This window comes from Lactuca sativa, chromosome 2 (assembly GCF_002870075.4).
Source record: "Lactuca sativa cultivar Salinas chromosome 2, Lsat_Salinas_v11, whole genome shotgun sequence".
In the NCBI taxonomy this organism is placed as follows: Eukaryota; Viridiplantae; Streptophyta; class Magnoliopsida; order Asterales; family Asteraceae; genus Lactuca; species Lactuca sativa.
This window is the reverse complement of record NC_056624.2, coordinates 140,826,937-140,844,019: the sequence shown is the minus strand read 5'-3', so window position 1 is coordinate 140,844,019 and position 17,083 is coordinate 140,826,937. Positions and strand designations below refer to the sequence as shown.

General features: G+C 31.0%; 1 protein-coding gene across 2 annotated transcripts; it reads left to right on the top strand.

The window, feature by feature from the left end:
* Nucleotides 1-2,701: 2,701 nt before the first annotated feature.
* LOC111917501 (uncharacterized) lies at nucleotides 2,702-7,831 on the top strand. 2 transcript variants are annotated; one of them, XM_023913182.3, is made up of 19 exons: nucleotides 2,702-2,899; nucleotides 2,986-3,117; nucleotides 3,569-3,648; nucleotides 3,886-3,972; nucleotides 4,083-4,251; nucleotides 4,341-4,397; nucleotides 4,561-4,625; nucleotides 4,714-4,797; nucleotides 4,885-4,935; nucleotides 5,045-5,107; nucleotides 5,388-5,434; nucleotides 5,517-5,649; nucleotides 5,723-5,812; nucleotides 5,892-6,158; nucleotides 6,257-6,342; nucleotides 6,433-6,481; nucleotides 6,647-6,727; nucleotides 7,001-7,094; nucleotides 7,183-7,831. In XM_023913182.3, exons 1-19 carry the CDS (start codon nucleotides 2,860-2,862, stop codon nucleotides 7,374-7,376), a joined length of 1,869 nt encoding a protein of 622 aa, XP_023768950.1. In that variant the 5' UTR covers nucleotides 2,702-2,859; the 3' UTR covers nucleotides 7,377-7,831. The 2 variants fall into 2 exon arrangements, with proteins under 2 accessions (XP_023768950.1, XP_042755127.1); XM_042899193.1 differs by lacking the exon at nucleotides 2,702-2,899 and adding an exon at nucleotides 3,285-3,393 and having other exon boundaries at nucleotides 2,985-3,117.
* The last annotated feature ends 9,252 nt before the right edge of the window (nucleotides 7,832-17,083 follow it).

The window sequence follows — 17,083 nt, the reverse complement described above, 5'->3', positions numbered from 1 at the left end:
CATTTACAATATGATTATAAACATTATATTTTTTATGACTTTTGTAACTTATGATTCCATAACAAATATTTTAAATAATCAAATTTGTTAATTAAATAGCGAAGTATACATAATTTTTTCAAATGTACAAATAAAGATTAGAATTTGTCTAGTAAGAATGTAAATACGAATTAACTATTCTTGAGATATAAGAATGTAAAATCCAAACATCAAAATCTTGAGATATTACTATGAAGCAACATACTAAATACTAAACATTAAACACCCAGAACACCAAAAAATCCATATATAAGTATATACGATAAACATTAAACGATTATAGGGTTTTTTTTTTTTTTTTTTTTCTGTTGTGAACGATGATAACCGAAGGTGTTTTCGATTTCTATCGATCAGAGAATGGGGACGAGGAATGCATGGTATGACTTTGAGTTTGACTTCGATCATATAAGGGTTACTAGCGCCTAACGAGGGAAAGTAATTAGGATTAAAATTAAATGACTTTTCAATTTTAGGTCGAATATTTAGAACCGAATAAACCCTTATTTGGGTAACCCGAACCGAATAAGCATAATATAGCTACTCAAAACCAAATCAAATTGTTTATTCGGACCTAATTCGGTTGTGTTCATGTTTTCAAGCCAAATTCCCATCTCTATCGATTAATAGTGTCTAAATAGTAAGTTTATTTATTTTCCTTTAATGATTTTACACGCCTCATGAAGCCGTGGTTTCCACTAGGGGTGTAAATGAGCCGAGCCAAGCCCGAGCCTGACCAAGCTCGAGCTCGGCTCGTTTAACTTTGAGGTAACTCGATCTCGATTCAAGCCTTAAAATGAAGTTCGAGCTCAGCTCGTGAACAATTTAGTGGGCTCACGAGCCTAAACGAGCCTATATATATATATATATATATATATATATATATATATATATATATATATATATATATATATATATATCGTTTAGGCTCGCGAGCCCACTAATTGAAGCTCGGCTCGAGCTCATTTAATAAACGAGCCTCATATTTAGGCTCGAGCTCGGCTCAGGCTCGTTTAATTTGATCTCGAATTGAGCTTTTAACAAGTCGATCCCGAATAGCTCACGAGTAGCTCGACTCACTTACACCCCTAGTTTCCACACTAATCTATCTTTTTTTTTGGTATTCTCCATATGTTTCCAAGGATGAAAAAAGAAATTACTAGTTTTTTTAATAAATAGTTTAAGTTTTTAACTGTATTTTCTATCATAATCTTAATATTATTATTTTTGTTCGCAAACTGCAAACGAATTAAGTAGAAGTCTACTTGTAATATTTCAACGAGCATCTCGGGTTCGAGCTCACCTAACCTCCATAAAGATTTTCAAAGAAAAATTCCCCACATGTAGTACCACAAGAGATAGTTTAAGGGAATCGAACTTCCAACCTCACATTCCATATGAATATAAAACTTAGTGCTTCAATCCAACTAGACCGGATATCATTTGCATCATAATCTTTGTTGCCTAATATTGATTAAATATCCAATATATCATTGACACGATTTTTTTATTTATATAATATAATTAAATTTGTCTAAATCTTAATATGTCTTATATAACATAAACTTAATCTCAAAATTTAATTTTTTATATGGTTATAATTTATGTTTTCACTTATCTTTATAAATTGAATTTATCGTAATTCATATTGCTAAAATACGAAACTCTAAGGACGTTTGAGTTATAAAGAATTTAATAAAGTGTATGTCGTTTTCTACTAAACTTGGTAATGTCATTTCGAAACTAATATTGTCATTATAATCAACATAAATTACCATTTTTTAAAACATAAAAACTAATTAACTCCTAAACTATTCATTTTCACATGTTTAAACGAAATTTGAAACCTCGATTCTAAAAAAAAAAGAACACAAAATACTGTTATGTTAGAAACCTTTTATATAAATCACCAATTATAATGAATTTCTTGGTAACCAGAGCCATATTACAATATTTAGTTGTATAGTTACACTACAAATATATAATATTTTGTCGACATGTGTAACATAAACATAAGTATATTTTTTATATTCTAGATTATCTCTAATCTACTGCATATACAAACAAAAAAAAACCAAAAAATATCATACGAGGTAGAACCCCAAGTTTTTAACAAGACACGAGTGCTATTGCTAGTTTGCTACCAATAGATTTAACCAATTTTTTCTTAAAAAAAAATTACATAAATAGCCAACAAAAACACAGGTGAAGCCTACAATTTAGTCTACTATTTTGTGTATAATATTTTTTTTTTGAACTTTGTCATCATCCTATAAACTATTTCGGATTTCCTCTTACGTTTTTACCTGATAAAATTTGATTCTTTGTTAAATATTATACATAAAATCGTTGGTGTACGTGATAAAATTTGATTCTTTGTTAAATATTATACATAAAATCATTGGTGACGCCCGTATAACCCATAAGACTTTACATACAATCAAAGGCTATTTGGATTATTTTTAATTTTTTTATTAAGTCTAAAAAAAATTAAACTATATTTGTATTTTTCTTTCTAAATTATGTCACGAGTGAAGATGTGGACAAATGAAAGTTAAGTAAAGCGTAGGGGGGGAGACTGTCTTTTTTATTTCTCTCTCTCTATTGAACAAGAAAAAGTGGGTATTCTTTTCATTTTTCATTTTTCATTTTTCTTTTTAATTTTTCTTGTATTTTCCATTTCCTTCACATATAAAGCCGCCACTCCTCTGCTCTTCCATCAATTCATTCATCCATTGTCTCCCAAACATACAATACAATACAAATCTGATTTCTTCCATCATCTTCTAAGTTTAACATATCTCAACAAGCAACTATTCTAACATGAATTGCGCTCAAGCACACTCCAAAAACCTTCAAAAGGGTAATAAATAATGTTTCTTCTCTTTCTTTCTTGTTGGGGAATTTACAACCCTAAACGGAATTCATGTTTTTGAGGCGTAATGGCAGGCGGAAAGAAGGAGATGAAGTACGTTTTGGTCACCGGAGGTGTTGTTAGCGGACTGGGGAAAGGCGTCACTGCTAGCAGTATCGGCCTTCTTCTTCAAACCTGCGATCTTCGCGTTACTTCCATTAAAATTGGTTCGAATCTTTCTGTTTTATGGAGAATACACAAATTTCCCTCACTGGTTTCCTTGATTTTGTTTTCGATAACTTATTTCTTACTGGGATTGGGTTGTTTTTCACTTTCACTTTCCCGTGTTGTTCATCTTTGATCTATCTGCTTATTTTCGTTTCAACATTTCTAGGTTTTCTTCTTCGAAAAAAAGAGAACATTTTAATACCCTTTTGTATTTACCAACTGGGTTTTACATGTTCTTGCTAAATCCCACTCGTCGTTATCAAAATCTGGATATGGTGATTTCCTGTCTCATTGTCGTACACAACCACACTATGTAATTGAGATTTCAGAGTTTGGATTTACTTCTGGATTAAAAAAATAAACAATTTCAAGATTTCTCAAGCTAAATCGAAAGTATTGTTCATTTGTTTGTTTAATTTTTTGTTTTTAATGTCTAATTTTTCTTCGCAGATCCGTATCTAAACACAGATGCAGGAACTATGTCCCCTTTCGAACATGGTGAAGTCTTTGTTTTAGACGATGGAGGAGAGGTGAAAATTATTGAAAATTTACAGAAAAAGATTACGATTTGGGAACCTCTAAAAAGTATTCGATATAAAATTCTTTACTAATATCCAAAAACCCATTTGTCCATTTCAAAAATGGGGCCTTTATGACACTCCATGGCCCCTCCTTATCTCCGTCACTGTTTCTAATTATGAATAACTCGATTAACATCCAAATTAATTGATTAATTAATTAATTGATTTAATTTTAATGTTTTGAAGGTGGATTTGGACCTAGGAAACTACGAGCGATTTCTTGATATCAAGTTAACACGTGATAATAACATCACAACAGGGAAGATTTATCAGGTATTAAATCATTAATTACAAAAAAAAAAAAGAGGATTTTTGAAACGAATTAAATCACAAATCATAAAAGATACGAACTTATTGTTATTCGATATGATTTTTGATTGAAGTATGTGATTGATAAAGAGAGGAAAGGAGATTATCTTGGATCAACGGTTCAGGTTGTGCCACATATTACCGATGCGATTCAAGATTGGATCGAACGTGTGGCAGCGATACCTGTTGATGGGAAAGAAGGTTCGCCAGATGTCTGTGTGATTGAGTTGGGGGGTACTATAGGTATTCTTTAATTATTTCTTGTTTTGTTTCCATAAATGAATTTTTATTTATTTTATCTTTTTACTAAAACTAGTTGTATGGATTATCAGGGGATATCGAATCCATGCCGTTTATTGAAGCTCTCGGACAATTCTCTTATCGTGTTGGTAAATATTTTAAATATTTGATACTGATACTGATACACTGATACTGTAATACTATGATAGATGTAATACTATGATAGAGTATTACAGTATCGCTTTAATACTGATACTAATACTGATACTGATAGTCAGAGGTGTAATAATAAACTTGTTTCAACTTTTTTAGGAGCCGGGAATTTTTGTTTAATACATGTGAGTCTTGTGCCGGTTTTAAATGTTGTTGGTGAACCGGTAAGTCAAAAAATGAGAATTTATTGGTTTTGTGTTTTAAAATGTGAAGAAATTTGTTAAGATTTAAAATGTTTAATTTTTTTTTTAGAAAACAAAACCAACCCAACATAGTGTTCGTAAGTTAAGGAGCTTGGGATTAACACCGGACATATTAGCATGTCGCAGCACAACGGTTGGAATAAGCCTAACAATATCATTTTTTTTTTTTGTTTTTTGTTTTTATAAGTTATATTTACTAAATATTTAAATAAATATGCAGGAATTGGATGTGAGTTTGAAGGAAAAACTTTCAAGATTTTGTCATGTCCCGGTATATATATATATTTATATACACCACAAACTATTCCATTGAACTCATTTGTATGACTTTTGGTTTTTGAAATGAGTCTTCAATAATTCAATAATTCCTTTGTTTGCAGTTACAAAACATAGTCAGTTTGTACGATGTCCCCAATATTTGGCACATTCCTTTGCTCTTAAGAGTACGTACTCGTTCCTCCTTTTAAATTTCATTCTTGTTATTAATCTGTTTTGTTGAATGGAATGGAATCACAGACAAATGGAATGGAATCACAAACAAACGTTATGGAATAAAAAAAGACACTCTAGATTCTAGCTAAGGAATCAAAATTAACAAAACGGAAGGAAACAAGCAATTTTTATTTTATCTTCCATTCCGACGGAATCAGCGATTCCATTCCATTCCTTCCATGATTCCCTCATACCAAACACTAAATTTTTTCTTCTATTTTATCTTCATAGGACCAGAAGGTTCACGAATCAATCCTGAAAACACTTAATCTTCTAAGGTTTGTCCTCCTTCCGTAAACCAATACTCTCACACTTAAACTTCAATTCCGATGGAATCAGCAATTCCATTCCTTTGTACAGCGTGGTACGCAAACCGGTTTTAGGGGAATGGACAGCCATGGCTCAACGGTGTGACATGTTACAAGAGCCAATCAGAGTTGCCATGGTTGGAAAGTATACCGGTCTTTCTGATTCCTATCTATCTGTACTCAAGGTAATAATAAATTAAATAATAATTTTCATTTCGATTATTTGAAAAAATATTAACATTTAATATTCTTTTTCAGGCTTTATTACACGCTTCAGTTGCTTGTAGAAGGAAGCTAGTAATCAATTGGGTTTCCGCTACTGAACTTGAAAATTCAACCGCTTTAGAAGTGATTATCTTCTTCTACTTCTTCATCACTTTTTTTAACCAAAATTATATGATATTAATGGACGATTTTACCCTTACAGAGTCCAGATGTTTATAAATCCGCATGGAACTCATTGAAAGCTGCAGACGCTGTTGTGGTTCCAGGGGGTTTTGGCGATAGGGGCGTTGAAGGGAAAATAATTGCAGCAAAATACGCTCGTGAAAACAAAATTCCATATCTTGGGATTTGTTTAGGAATGCAAATTGCTGTGATTGAGTATGCGAGATCTGTTCTTGGTTTACAGAATGCGAATAGCACTGAATTTGATCCTGAAACTAAAAACCCTTGTGTTATATTTATGCCCGAGGTTTGTGCTTTGGTTTGTGTTCGAATTTCAAACTAATAATTAATTTAAAATCTTGATTTTTTGAACACCCTTTTGATATTATATGTTTTATAATATAGGGTTCAAAAACTCATATGGGTGGGACTATGAGGCTTGGATCTAGGAAGACGTATTTTCATGTCCCAGATTGCAAATCAGCTCAACTGTAAGAAAAAACCGATTACTTTATAGCTTATTAGTTTTAATTATTTCTTGAAGATAATAAAATGTAATCAAAATTAAATTGTGTCATTAGATATGGAAATCAGAGCTTCATTAGTGAGAGACACAGGCATCGATATGAAGTATGTTTGTCACTAATATATATATATATATATATATATATATATATATATATATATATATATATATATATATATATATATATATATATATTGTGTTAAATTTAATAATTTATATTCATTGCAATGAATATATTTTTTTTTCTAACTTTTTGATTTAAAAATTAGGTGAATCCGGATATGGTGTCACAACTAGAAAAAAGTGGACTTAGTTTCACAGGGAAAGATGAGACTGGTCAGAGAATGCAGGTGGGTTATTTTGTATAAACTCATGAGTAATTTACAAAACTAGTCCCTGTACTTTCTGACTTGTACCATGTCTAGTCTGAAACTTAAACCGTTTTCAGTTTTGGTTCTTATTTCAAGGCTTCTTATCGATTTTGGTGTCCGGAACCATGAAATAAAGACCAAAATAAAAAGTTCTTAGGGACCAAATTTGATACAAAATCTTGAAATAAGGACCAAACATGGTAAGAATCAGGAAGCACAGGGTCTGATTTTGTAAATTATATTAATAAACAGATTGTTGAACTCGCGAGTCATCCGTATTTTGTGGGAGTTCAATTCCATCCGGAATTCAAGTCTAGACCAAGGAAACCTTCGCCACTTTTCATAGGTGAGTTTTTTATTATCAAAGCACATATAAATAGTTTAATAACAATTATTTGAAAAAATAAAAGATTATTTTTTGGTGAAAAATGCAGGACTTATCGCAGCAGCTTGTGGGCAATTGGATGCCTTGTTGAAAAAGAACATTGGCATGAAGGTGAACATTGGGTATACTAATAATAACAATAATGCCATTGGGAAGGGGGTCTCGGGGTTATCGCCACATCATCGATATGGTAACGTGAAGGTGAATGTAAACGTGAATGTAAACAATGGTTTGCATGTGTGAAAAAAGGAGTTTGTTGTTATAAAGAATATTATAGCTTAGAACTCCTTTTGAGAAAAAAAAAAAGAAAAAAAAAACGAGGTTATGGTTTTGTATAGTATGGATGGATGGATGGATGGATGGATGGAGCAGGCATCCGGTGTTTTTTTAAGTTCGGAAGAGCCTTGTGTTTTGTAGTGGAGAAGTTGTAATGGTAGAGTTTAAAGAACCCCTTTACTCTATAGTTTTCTATAAGAAGCTCTTGTAGAAAGATCGAATTTTAGAGTCTTGATGAATAGGTAAAGGGTTAGTGTCTGAGGAGCTTTGGAGTGTGCGGATTTCAATTTTAAATTTCCAAGTATGGAATTTCTTCTTTGTGTTGTATGGTATCCTCTACTCGAAATTATTAGTCTTGAGTGAGTAGTTAATATCATGGTTTGTTTTAGTGAAATCTTGAATAAATTTATGTTAATGTCTAAGATATGTTAAGGAAACGTTGAACATTCATCGACATTTTCGCACTTCATCACACTTTCCATCTTAACAAAATGAACTTTAAGTTCTTGTTCATAAAAAAATAGCCTAAAGATTGTATTTCTCAACCAATATGTGCATCTTGATGTATTTTCATCACACTTTCCGTCTTAACAAAATGAACTTTAAGTTCTTGTTCATAAAAAAATAACCTAGAGATTGTATTTCTCAACCAATATGTGCATCTTGATGTATTTGTTGTTTGGTAAACCTCTTGAAATAACCTAGAGATTGTACTTCCTTTTTGCGGCAATTTCGACATTACTAAAGCTATTTGATTCTATGATGTTTAATGACAATATGGAAGCCATTACTAAAGGGTGACCAGAAGTAAGTTTTGAAATTTATAACTTTAATATTCTATTTTCCTAAGGTTAACACCTTTCTTTAAATAATTGGACACTAATAAAATATGGTGACTAGAAGTAAGTTTTGAAATTTATAACTTTGATATTCTATTTTCCTAAGGTTAACACCTTTCTTTAAATAATTGGACACTAATAAAATATGGGAGTTTAATAAAGTAACTTAAATTTAAAATTTCTTTTCATCGACTAAAATTTAAGTTTTAGAATTATGGTTAATTAAATGTTATTGGAGAAGATGAAGTTAGTCGGCGTTGACTTGTTGGCTATTCTTGACCTTTATTACAGAGTTGGTTGTTAGTTAACTATAGTTTAGCTAGTTGAACAGAGTTAAGTTAATTGGTTGTTTATTTGATGTATATAGTTTTGTATTCGGTTAACCAGATTAAGAAATTGATAAGAAATTCTTTCCAAATCTTAAACTTCTACATGGTATCAGAGCAGGAAAATCTTGAATTATGGTTAATTAAATGCTTTCCTGAATATCTTGATGACACCGTTACATACCATCTTGTCTTCTTGTTGAGTATTTGATAATGAGTTATGATTATGTAGGTGTTGGAGGTCAAGGACTTTGTCACTTTGTGATGGTAGTCATATAAAGCACAACATATTAAAGTGATTGAGGCTTATGGTGTACATTATGAAGCCATGATCATGTTTTTTATTTCCTTAAGTGTCTTCAAATAGTAATCTTTTTACATGAATCTTTCATATTGAGCATGCCTAACAATGTATTTGATATTCAATTTGATTTGGCTTATTTTGAGAACATGATAGGCCGATGTTATGTTTTTCTTTATGTTTGGGTTGGAATCGCAACCCATTGGCCAATTTGCGACTCATGAAAACTTGGTAATTTGGGTTTGCAATGATATCAATTCTACATATCTTTGTAGGGAAAATTACAAGAAAAAGCAACATAGTTTTCCTTAGACAATGTGCTTTACTTTTTACATGTGATAACAAAGTAATATTAATTTGCACAACTTGACCAATGTACATGTATTACACTAGTAGGCAAAGTTCTATGGTCCCACATTGATGGATAGAAGATACAAAAGTGTTCTTAATAAGGCTTTTAATTTGCTCTAAAATGTTTTTTGTTTTTTTTTTTTAAATTTAAAAATCAAATCGATGACCTCATCACCACTCACCAATAATTTCAAGATATACATGTTTTACAACAAAATCTAAATAGGTTTATATCTAATGTGACATGTCTCAAGCTCATCACCACTTTTTGTATTGATTTAAGTATTACATTGTTGTACGTCGACATAAACATTCTTGAGGGGTAATTCCGTCATAATTTTCAAGTAGGAGGTCCCGAGAAAGGACAAAAACGCCCTTGAATAATCTGCCGCCAAAAGGGGCTAACGTGCCCGACGCCCGCCGACATGTGTGGATTCTTACGTGGATGGCTTCATACACGTCGATTACCACGTGATCTTACAGAGATACGCGTCAGCATTTGGAATATGGTATTATACACTTTGACTTAACTTCATTATAAACACGTGTAAGATTATGGCAATAATCAAATAAGGTTAATGAAATTACTCGTATTAAGGTTTCAAATATGACTGCAAATCGTGTATATATACTAATACTAACTTCCGTATCTAAGATAAACGCTTTGACAATTAGTTAATAACAAAGAAAAAGACATGAATAAAATAGTTTTAACGTATAAAATAACCAAAAGAAATGCTATTACATACGTAATAGCTTTATAAAAAGCATTCAAGATTTAAACTTTACAGTTTTTTATTTGATTTTATCAAAAATAAAAGATTTGATGAAATCTCGAAATTAAGTTTCTGTTTATAAACGACGAACAAAGTGTAAACCGTGGATTTGCATCCATATAATGTAAATTTATTTATTGCAAACTTTTTGTCGTATAAAGATCAAATTATATAAAATTTGTAACAATCAAATATGGTCATGATTTTTTTACACAGTTGATACATAAATATTAAATGGGCACACATGTAAAATTAGTAAAGAACATCAACCACCTTAAGTCCGTAACACATGATAAACATCAAAGTGTTGTGTGTTTCTTTGATAAAGAATTAGTTTGCTGATCCTTGTTTATGTTTGTATGTTAAAATGCTAATTGAACATATTTATTAACTTGTTTAAAACGGTTGGGTTGGATTCAGTAGTTTTATCAGGTTTATAACTTTTATGGATGCATCAAAACGACAAAGTTTTTAGAAATGGTAGATTGTGTTTGGAGTATCTTGTCGATACATGATAACTCCATTTTCTTGAATTACTTTCCATTATAATAAGTTTCATGGTTGTGTTTTAATTGGCTCAAGGAACCAAATTTAGTTCATTTGCATTGCTCATCACAAATTCACAACTAGCTTCTTACTAATTTTTAGTGTAAAAGTATTAATATTTGGTAGGCCCAAAAAGTTGAGAGGCCATGGCTCTCCTTAGCTCCTAAGAATTTCGCCCATCCATTTATTAAATTAAAAAAACGGATTTCTTTCAAATTGATTCACAAATAGTTCAACAAAAGTTTATTTGTTTAAGTCCCTACAAATATCGAAAATGATAAGATAAAAGCATTTATTAATTTGATCTTTAGAAATATTTTCAATAAAAGATGAAGTTTCTTTAATTTTAAAAAAACCCATAAATCTTCATTATTGAGCAGTTTAATTTATAATAGTATAATTGTTTTTGGTTTACCTGAACTAATACAGAAACTGTTAGTTAGAATATTTTTCAAAATGTAACAGGTATCATCACTTCATATAGAATGGAAGAGAAATAGAAAGAAAATACAGGAATATATTTAATTTTTCGGTATTATATGGTATTTAAAATTTTGAAACCCATAGCCATAGGAATGTTTTACATATTTTTTTTAATTTAATTAATAATATAATCTATCTAATTTGAAATATAATAATATTACTATATTTCAGTTATAATAATAATAATAATAATAATAATAATAATAATAATAATAATAATAATAATAATAATAAAAATGACTAAAATTAAAAGCAAAAAGTTATGAGATTACAAACGGATATTTATTCTAATGCAGCTAGTAAAGCATAAGTAATTAAACGACATATTAATGTAAAGAAAAGTAATATTTATTTCCCTTGACACGCAATGTAAATAGAAATAGAAGTGTTTTAGTAAGACAAATACAGTAATATACAGATTAAAGTTAGCTATCTACACTGTGGTTCATTGAATCGAATCTTAAAATAATATTTGGATGTGTTTGAAGTCCAATGTGGATATAAAGAAAGAAGATAAAGCAACAAAAGCCTCTTATATATTCTTAATGGATAAACCTTCATTATTCATTAACCAGTACTTTTGCATGCATCAGCGTATATTTTTTGACCACGATATATATAATAATAATGCTTTTTAGTGTGTATGAAAATAAAATGTCAAACGTTCTCCACCATTTGAATTTGATTGATTATAGTTAGGGACATGGGGCTGTCAAAAATCCTCTCATGGCCCCGTCCAAAGTGAGACCACCCTCTTGGCCTGTTCCCAAACCTCCCATCGACCTTTTCTGAGGTGGGAATCCCCGTCCCAAAAAACCTACCTGTCACATCAATAAGTAGGTTAATTATTTTTCTTTTGTTATTCATAAGATATATAATAATATTGAAAATAGAGTAACGCTCGTATGTATAGTTAGTATTGTATTTGAATTTTTGTTGCCATAATTATATAAGTTTACTTGCTTTTCACACCAACCGGATTAAATGCATAAAACAAATATATATTTATATTTAAATAACTAAATATGCATTCAACTTGTATGTTTTTCCAACTTTTGATAAAATGCTCCATAGAGTTCTGTTTATAATATTTATAGGTAATTCATATGTGAATAAAATATAACCTTGCGAATTTGTTTTGTACATATATTAAGTCATGTATGAAGATATATTCACATGTTAATATTACATGAAACAAAAATATATGATTTTAATACTACATGTATATAGTGTGATATGGTATTCACATATAAATAATATATCATGTTTATCTATTTAATATCTACATGTATAAGTCATTAATGTTATCTTGCATATGAATAAATCATTTTGTGAATTGACAATATATGATTATTAAGACTACTAGTATATATACTATGACATGGTAGGATAACAATGTCTTTTATATGTAATAATCAAATTTGAATAAATTATTAATGTTAGTCACACATGATTAAATCATTTTATGAACTAAAAATATATGATTATTTAGATTACTGGAATATATACTATGATATGATATTTAGATATGAATAAAATAACCACGAATTTTATATGTAATATTCACATATACATAAATCATTAGTGTTATTCATATACAATTAAATCATTTTACGAACTGGTATTTATCATGTTAGAGACTTGCATGTGGATAAAGTTGGAAACTCCATCTATTAAGAACCTCCTTATAAGGTTTCGAGGAAGTTATAGCCTCTGACTTATGGAATAAGTGCTTAAAAATGAGGTTGTTTTGGCCTATAGTCGTGACGCGTCCAGTTGATGGTTGTGACGTGTCCAATAGGGACCAGTTGCGACTATTTTGGACGGTAGCAACACGATATGACTATGTGTTGGTCGTGACGTGTCAAGCGTTAACAGTTAATTTTGACCATTGATCGTTAACTTTATGACCAGTTTGACTTTTGTTTAAACTTTGATGAATTTGAGTATTAGAATGAGGATTGGCCTCTGTTTGGTATTAGGTGGGTTATACTATTTGTTTTGTTTGTGGAGACTCCTTTTGAGATTGTGATTCCTAAATTCATGTAACGCCCGTAAGTTAGAGCTATATGATTTACATGATTATAATAAACTAGAAAAGTGACCCCGCGTTGTGGGGGTCAGATTTCGATTAAACCATTTCCAAAAAGAGTTTACATGCACTACATAGTTGATTGATTATTCGGGAAACAACAAAAAAACAGAGGTATATTCGTCACCAATCTTTAAGAACTAACATTACAATTTATTCATTCATATAAAGTCGCATATTTCATCAACACACCAATTAAAAAGAAAAAGAAATTAGAGTACTAAATTACCTTAGCTTGTATTTCAGCATAATACTGACCAAGGGCAGTTTGGAAATTTAACAGTTTGATATTTTTTGCATCTACTTTTTTATTTAAACGATTAATGATTTCCCTGGACTTTAAAAGTTTGTTGTTATTGATTCAAAAATCTCTTCAATTGTTTTTATTTGAGCACTTGATTTTTCATTATTTTCTAGTAGACCTAAGATTATCTTGCTGTCTTTATCCATTTTTTTCCGAATCTTCAGATTCCTAAACAATATTAAACAATCATCTTGTGAGTATAACATGTGGATTGTTTTATAATATTTTTTAAGTAAATTACATTTTGATCCCCAAGTATTAACTAATTTTTGTAATTTTGGTCCTTATTTGAGGTTCTTGTGACGTTTTAAGTCCCTGTTTCAAGTAAAATGACTATTTTTGGTCCCTGTGTTGGGGGTTATCACATTTTACTTGAAAGATGGACTAAAAACATTAAAAAATACTTTAAAGGACCTATACTGCAAAAGATAACTTTAAGAAACAAAAGTGAACAAATCAGCTATACAGTGACCAAAAATTGTAGTTTACTCGAAGTCTTATTAGATCTAATATTTAAAGAAAATAAAAGATGAAAATCTTTTCCAGTAAATGTTGTTTAAGCTGATTTAGTTGTTATGACGCTTTGTCCCTTTCATTTGTTGTTTCTTTCAAATCTTTTTCCAGTTTTCGCAAAGGGGACTCCATTTCTTCTTTCCCAAGAAAAATTCTCGAAACCTGAAGCATTAAAAAACATGTTGTATGAAAGTATAGAATATACGTCTAGTGTGTGTGTGTGTGTGTATATATATATATATATATATATATATATATATATATATATCAAAAGTAAATTACAAAAATAGTCCTTATAATTTCTGGTTTTTTACCGTGCTTAGACTAAAAATTTTCATTTTTCACCTTTTATCCTTCTTTCAAGGCTTCATATCAATTTTGGACTTAGAACCATGAAACAATGGCTAAAATTGAAAAGGTTTCAGTTATGAATTAAACAATGTAAAAAAATTCTAATTTACTCAAAATTACAAAAAGGGTCCTTCCGTTTTCAGATTTTTACACAACAGCCTTTCTCATCTTCCGGACTGTGTACAAACATACAAGATTGTAAATTGACTTTATGGACTAATAATAGGCATACAAAAAATTATTATTTTTTTAATAAGCTTTCCCGAAAACCTCAATAAACCTCAAAATAATAAACTTAGTTGTTTATATTAACTAAAAAATAATAATTTATTATATAAATATGCATTTCACTTTGAGATCTAAGTAAAAACAATAAATAGAATGCAAATCTTCAATTTAATTAAGGAAAAAAGTAACCAATTTTCAGGGAGATGAATTCCAAAAGCTAAGAAATCTACAACTTTGTCACCACTATAGACTACGAAATTCCTGAAATAAGATGAAAGGATTTAACCATATAATAGAAATTAATAAAAGAAACTCGATATCATCAATATAAAAGCACTTACATCTTGGATCGCTTGCCATGTCGACATGTCCGGTGACCGGAGCTCAGAAACCTCCAGTTAGCTAGGCAAACACGCCCACCAGCTACCACCGATCTTTCAGGTGACAACCGAGAGCTGGAAGTTACAGTGGTGGTGGTGGAGGAGGAATAGAGTGGATCAAATGGTTGACATCAAACCTTAGTTTCCACTGTTGACAAATAGATGGTAGAGACAAAACCGGTATCCCTTGCCATTTCATACACAGAAAGAGTGAAAGCCAAATTAAAGGGATGTTAAAAAGCAAACTCCAATCAATGTGAGACATATTCTAAAATAGAAACAATTGCATTTATTATGAGATGGGTATGCCTATTAGAACAAAGGAATAGCAAAAAATTAATGTGGGAGATACATTTTGAATTAAAGTAAAAGAAAATACATATGAAATCTTGGAATTTTACTGCTAGTCCACAGTAAAATCAATTCTTCAACCCAATATATACAACCTATCAGAAAACATCGAAGACAATCGTATATCCGAAACGACTCAACTAAAGCATGACAAAGCATTTAATTAAGTTCTTGCACCTACAAGTTGAAAGCATCTATAAATTAACTGATATAGTTAGGATTTCCACAATTAACCAAACAAATCAGTTAATACAAAAATCGATATCAAGAAAACACAGTGGAATTAATAATCGATTGAGAAGAGGAGTAATGATTAAGGATAGTAAAGAAATCCGTTGAAAAATGAAAAATTAACACTTGTGATTGGTCTAACCAGTTTTGTCGATGTTTGATCTCCATCTTCAAGCCTCATCAATGACCGACTCCAGTGGCCCGTCCACTTCCCCTTTTCATCTTTATACTTCGTCAATTAGGTATTCAAACCTGGAGGACGTGAAAGCAACAAATTATTGGCGATACCAAGACCTCGCTTCTGGCCACCACCACCACCAGTAGCGCCGGCGTCCGTTGTCGCTGGGTCCTCTTCCTTGTCCGCCGTTTAGTCGACATCATACACCGATCGTTGCTTGCTTGTAGCAGGTAAAGGTTCCGACCCCGCATTTGCGTCCGTCCCTTCCTCAATCGTTTTCAATTTTACGTGAGAATACAATCGATTGTAAGAAAAATAGAGCACAGAAGGAACTGACCTTTAGATTTTCATTTTAAAACCCTAAAAACGAAACCCTTGATCAATGAACATCTCGTTTTGAAGATAAGTAGCTCTCAGCTGAATATTAGAAGATGAAGAGGTCTTTGTAGTCGGCGATTGAAAAAACCGGTCTATGATGTTATAAGCTTCTGATTGGAATAAAGAGGCGGTGGAGGAGATTGGTTGATATGCTAAAGCAGTTAATGAAAGGGGGTATAGTCAGAATCGAAAGATATTTGATAAGAGAGGCAGTGGGAAGGATCCAGAAGCGGAAACTGTGGTAGAGGGAGAGTAACCTATGAACAGTATCCCTCTAGAAACATACTTGAAGACAGTAGAACAAAGCAGGTGGGTATTACAAAGGGAATGAGTAAAGAGATGATCGGAAGAAATCGGAGGCAAGGCCACCAGAAGGATCTAAATCAATTGAAAGGAATAGGTAGCGGTGGAACCGTGGAAGGAAAATGGAAGCAATGGAAGGAACCAGAAGGTAGAAACGGATATTGATGATGGAGAGTTAACTAACCAGGAGGGTAACTCGATAAACAGTACCTGTATGTGGTTGTGTTCGACCGACCTCCTGAGATGAAGACACGTTGCTACATGTTGGAAGACTTTGATTTTAAGTAAGAAACGATGAATAACTGTGAGTAAAACATCTATTGGAAGGAAGGTTAGAGAAGCATATGAGTCGGTGAGGCTAGTATGGACACATTTAATAATAAGAATGCAACATCAGGCAAAAAAAGAAGGACGAATTATGTCAATCCCTTAGCCACTTTACCGTAGCTAAGGGTGGACAATTTTAATATATATATATATATATATATATATATATATATATATATATATATATATATATATATATATAATGATTATTCATTTTATTGAATAATTAAAATCCTTAGATAGGATAATTGCTATTCGTACGCGTTACAGACTATATAGACATTTTTATCACTAAACGATAAAAATAATGTTTTTGTAACATCCTAAAATTTGGAGTAAGTTCTTGAATTAATAACGTAAATGAATGAAAGATGATTTATATAGATAAATCATCTAGTAATAAATGCATCATTAGT

Coding starts and splice junctions, on each gene's coding strand:
- LOC111917501 (XM_023913182.3), top strand. CDS start 2,860: ATGAATTGCGCTCAAGCACACTCCAAAAACCTTCAAAAGG. Junction 3,649..3,885: donor TTTTAGACGATGGAGGAGAG/GTGAAAATTATT, acceptor AATGTTTTGAAG/GTGGATTTGGACCTAGGAAA. Junction 5,650..5,722: donor CCTATCTATCTGTACTCAAG/GTAATAATAAAT, acceptor ATTCTTTTTCAG/GCTTTATTACACGCTTCAGT.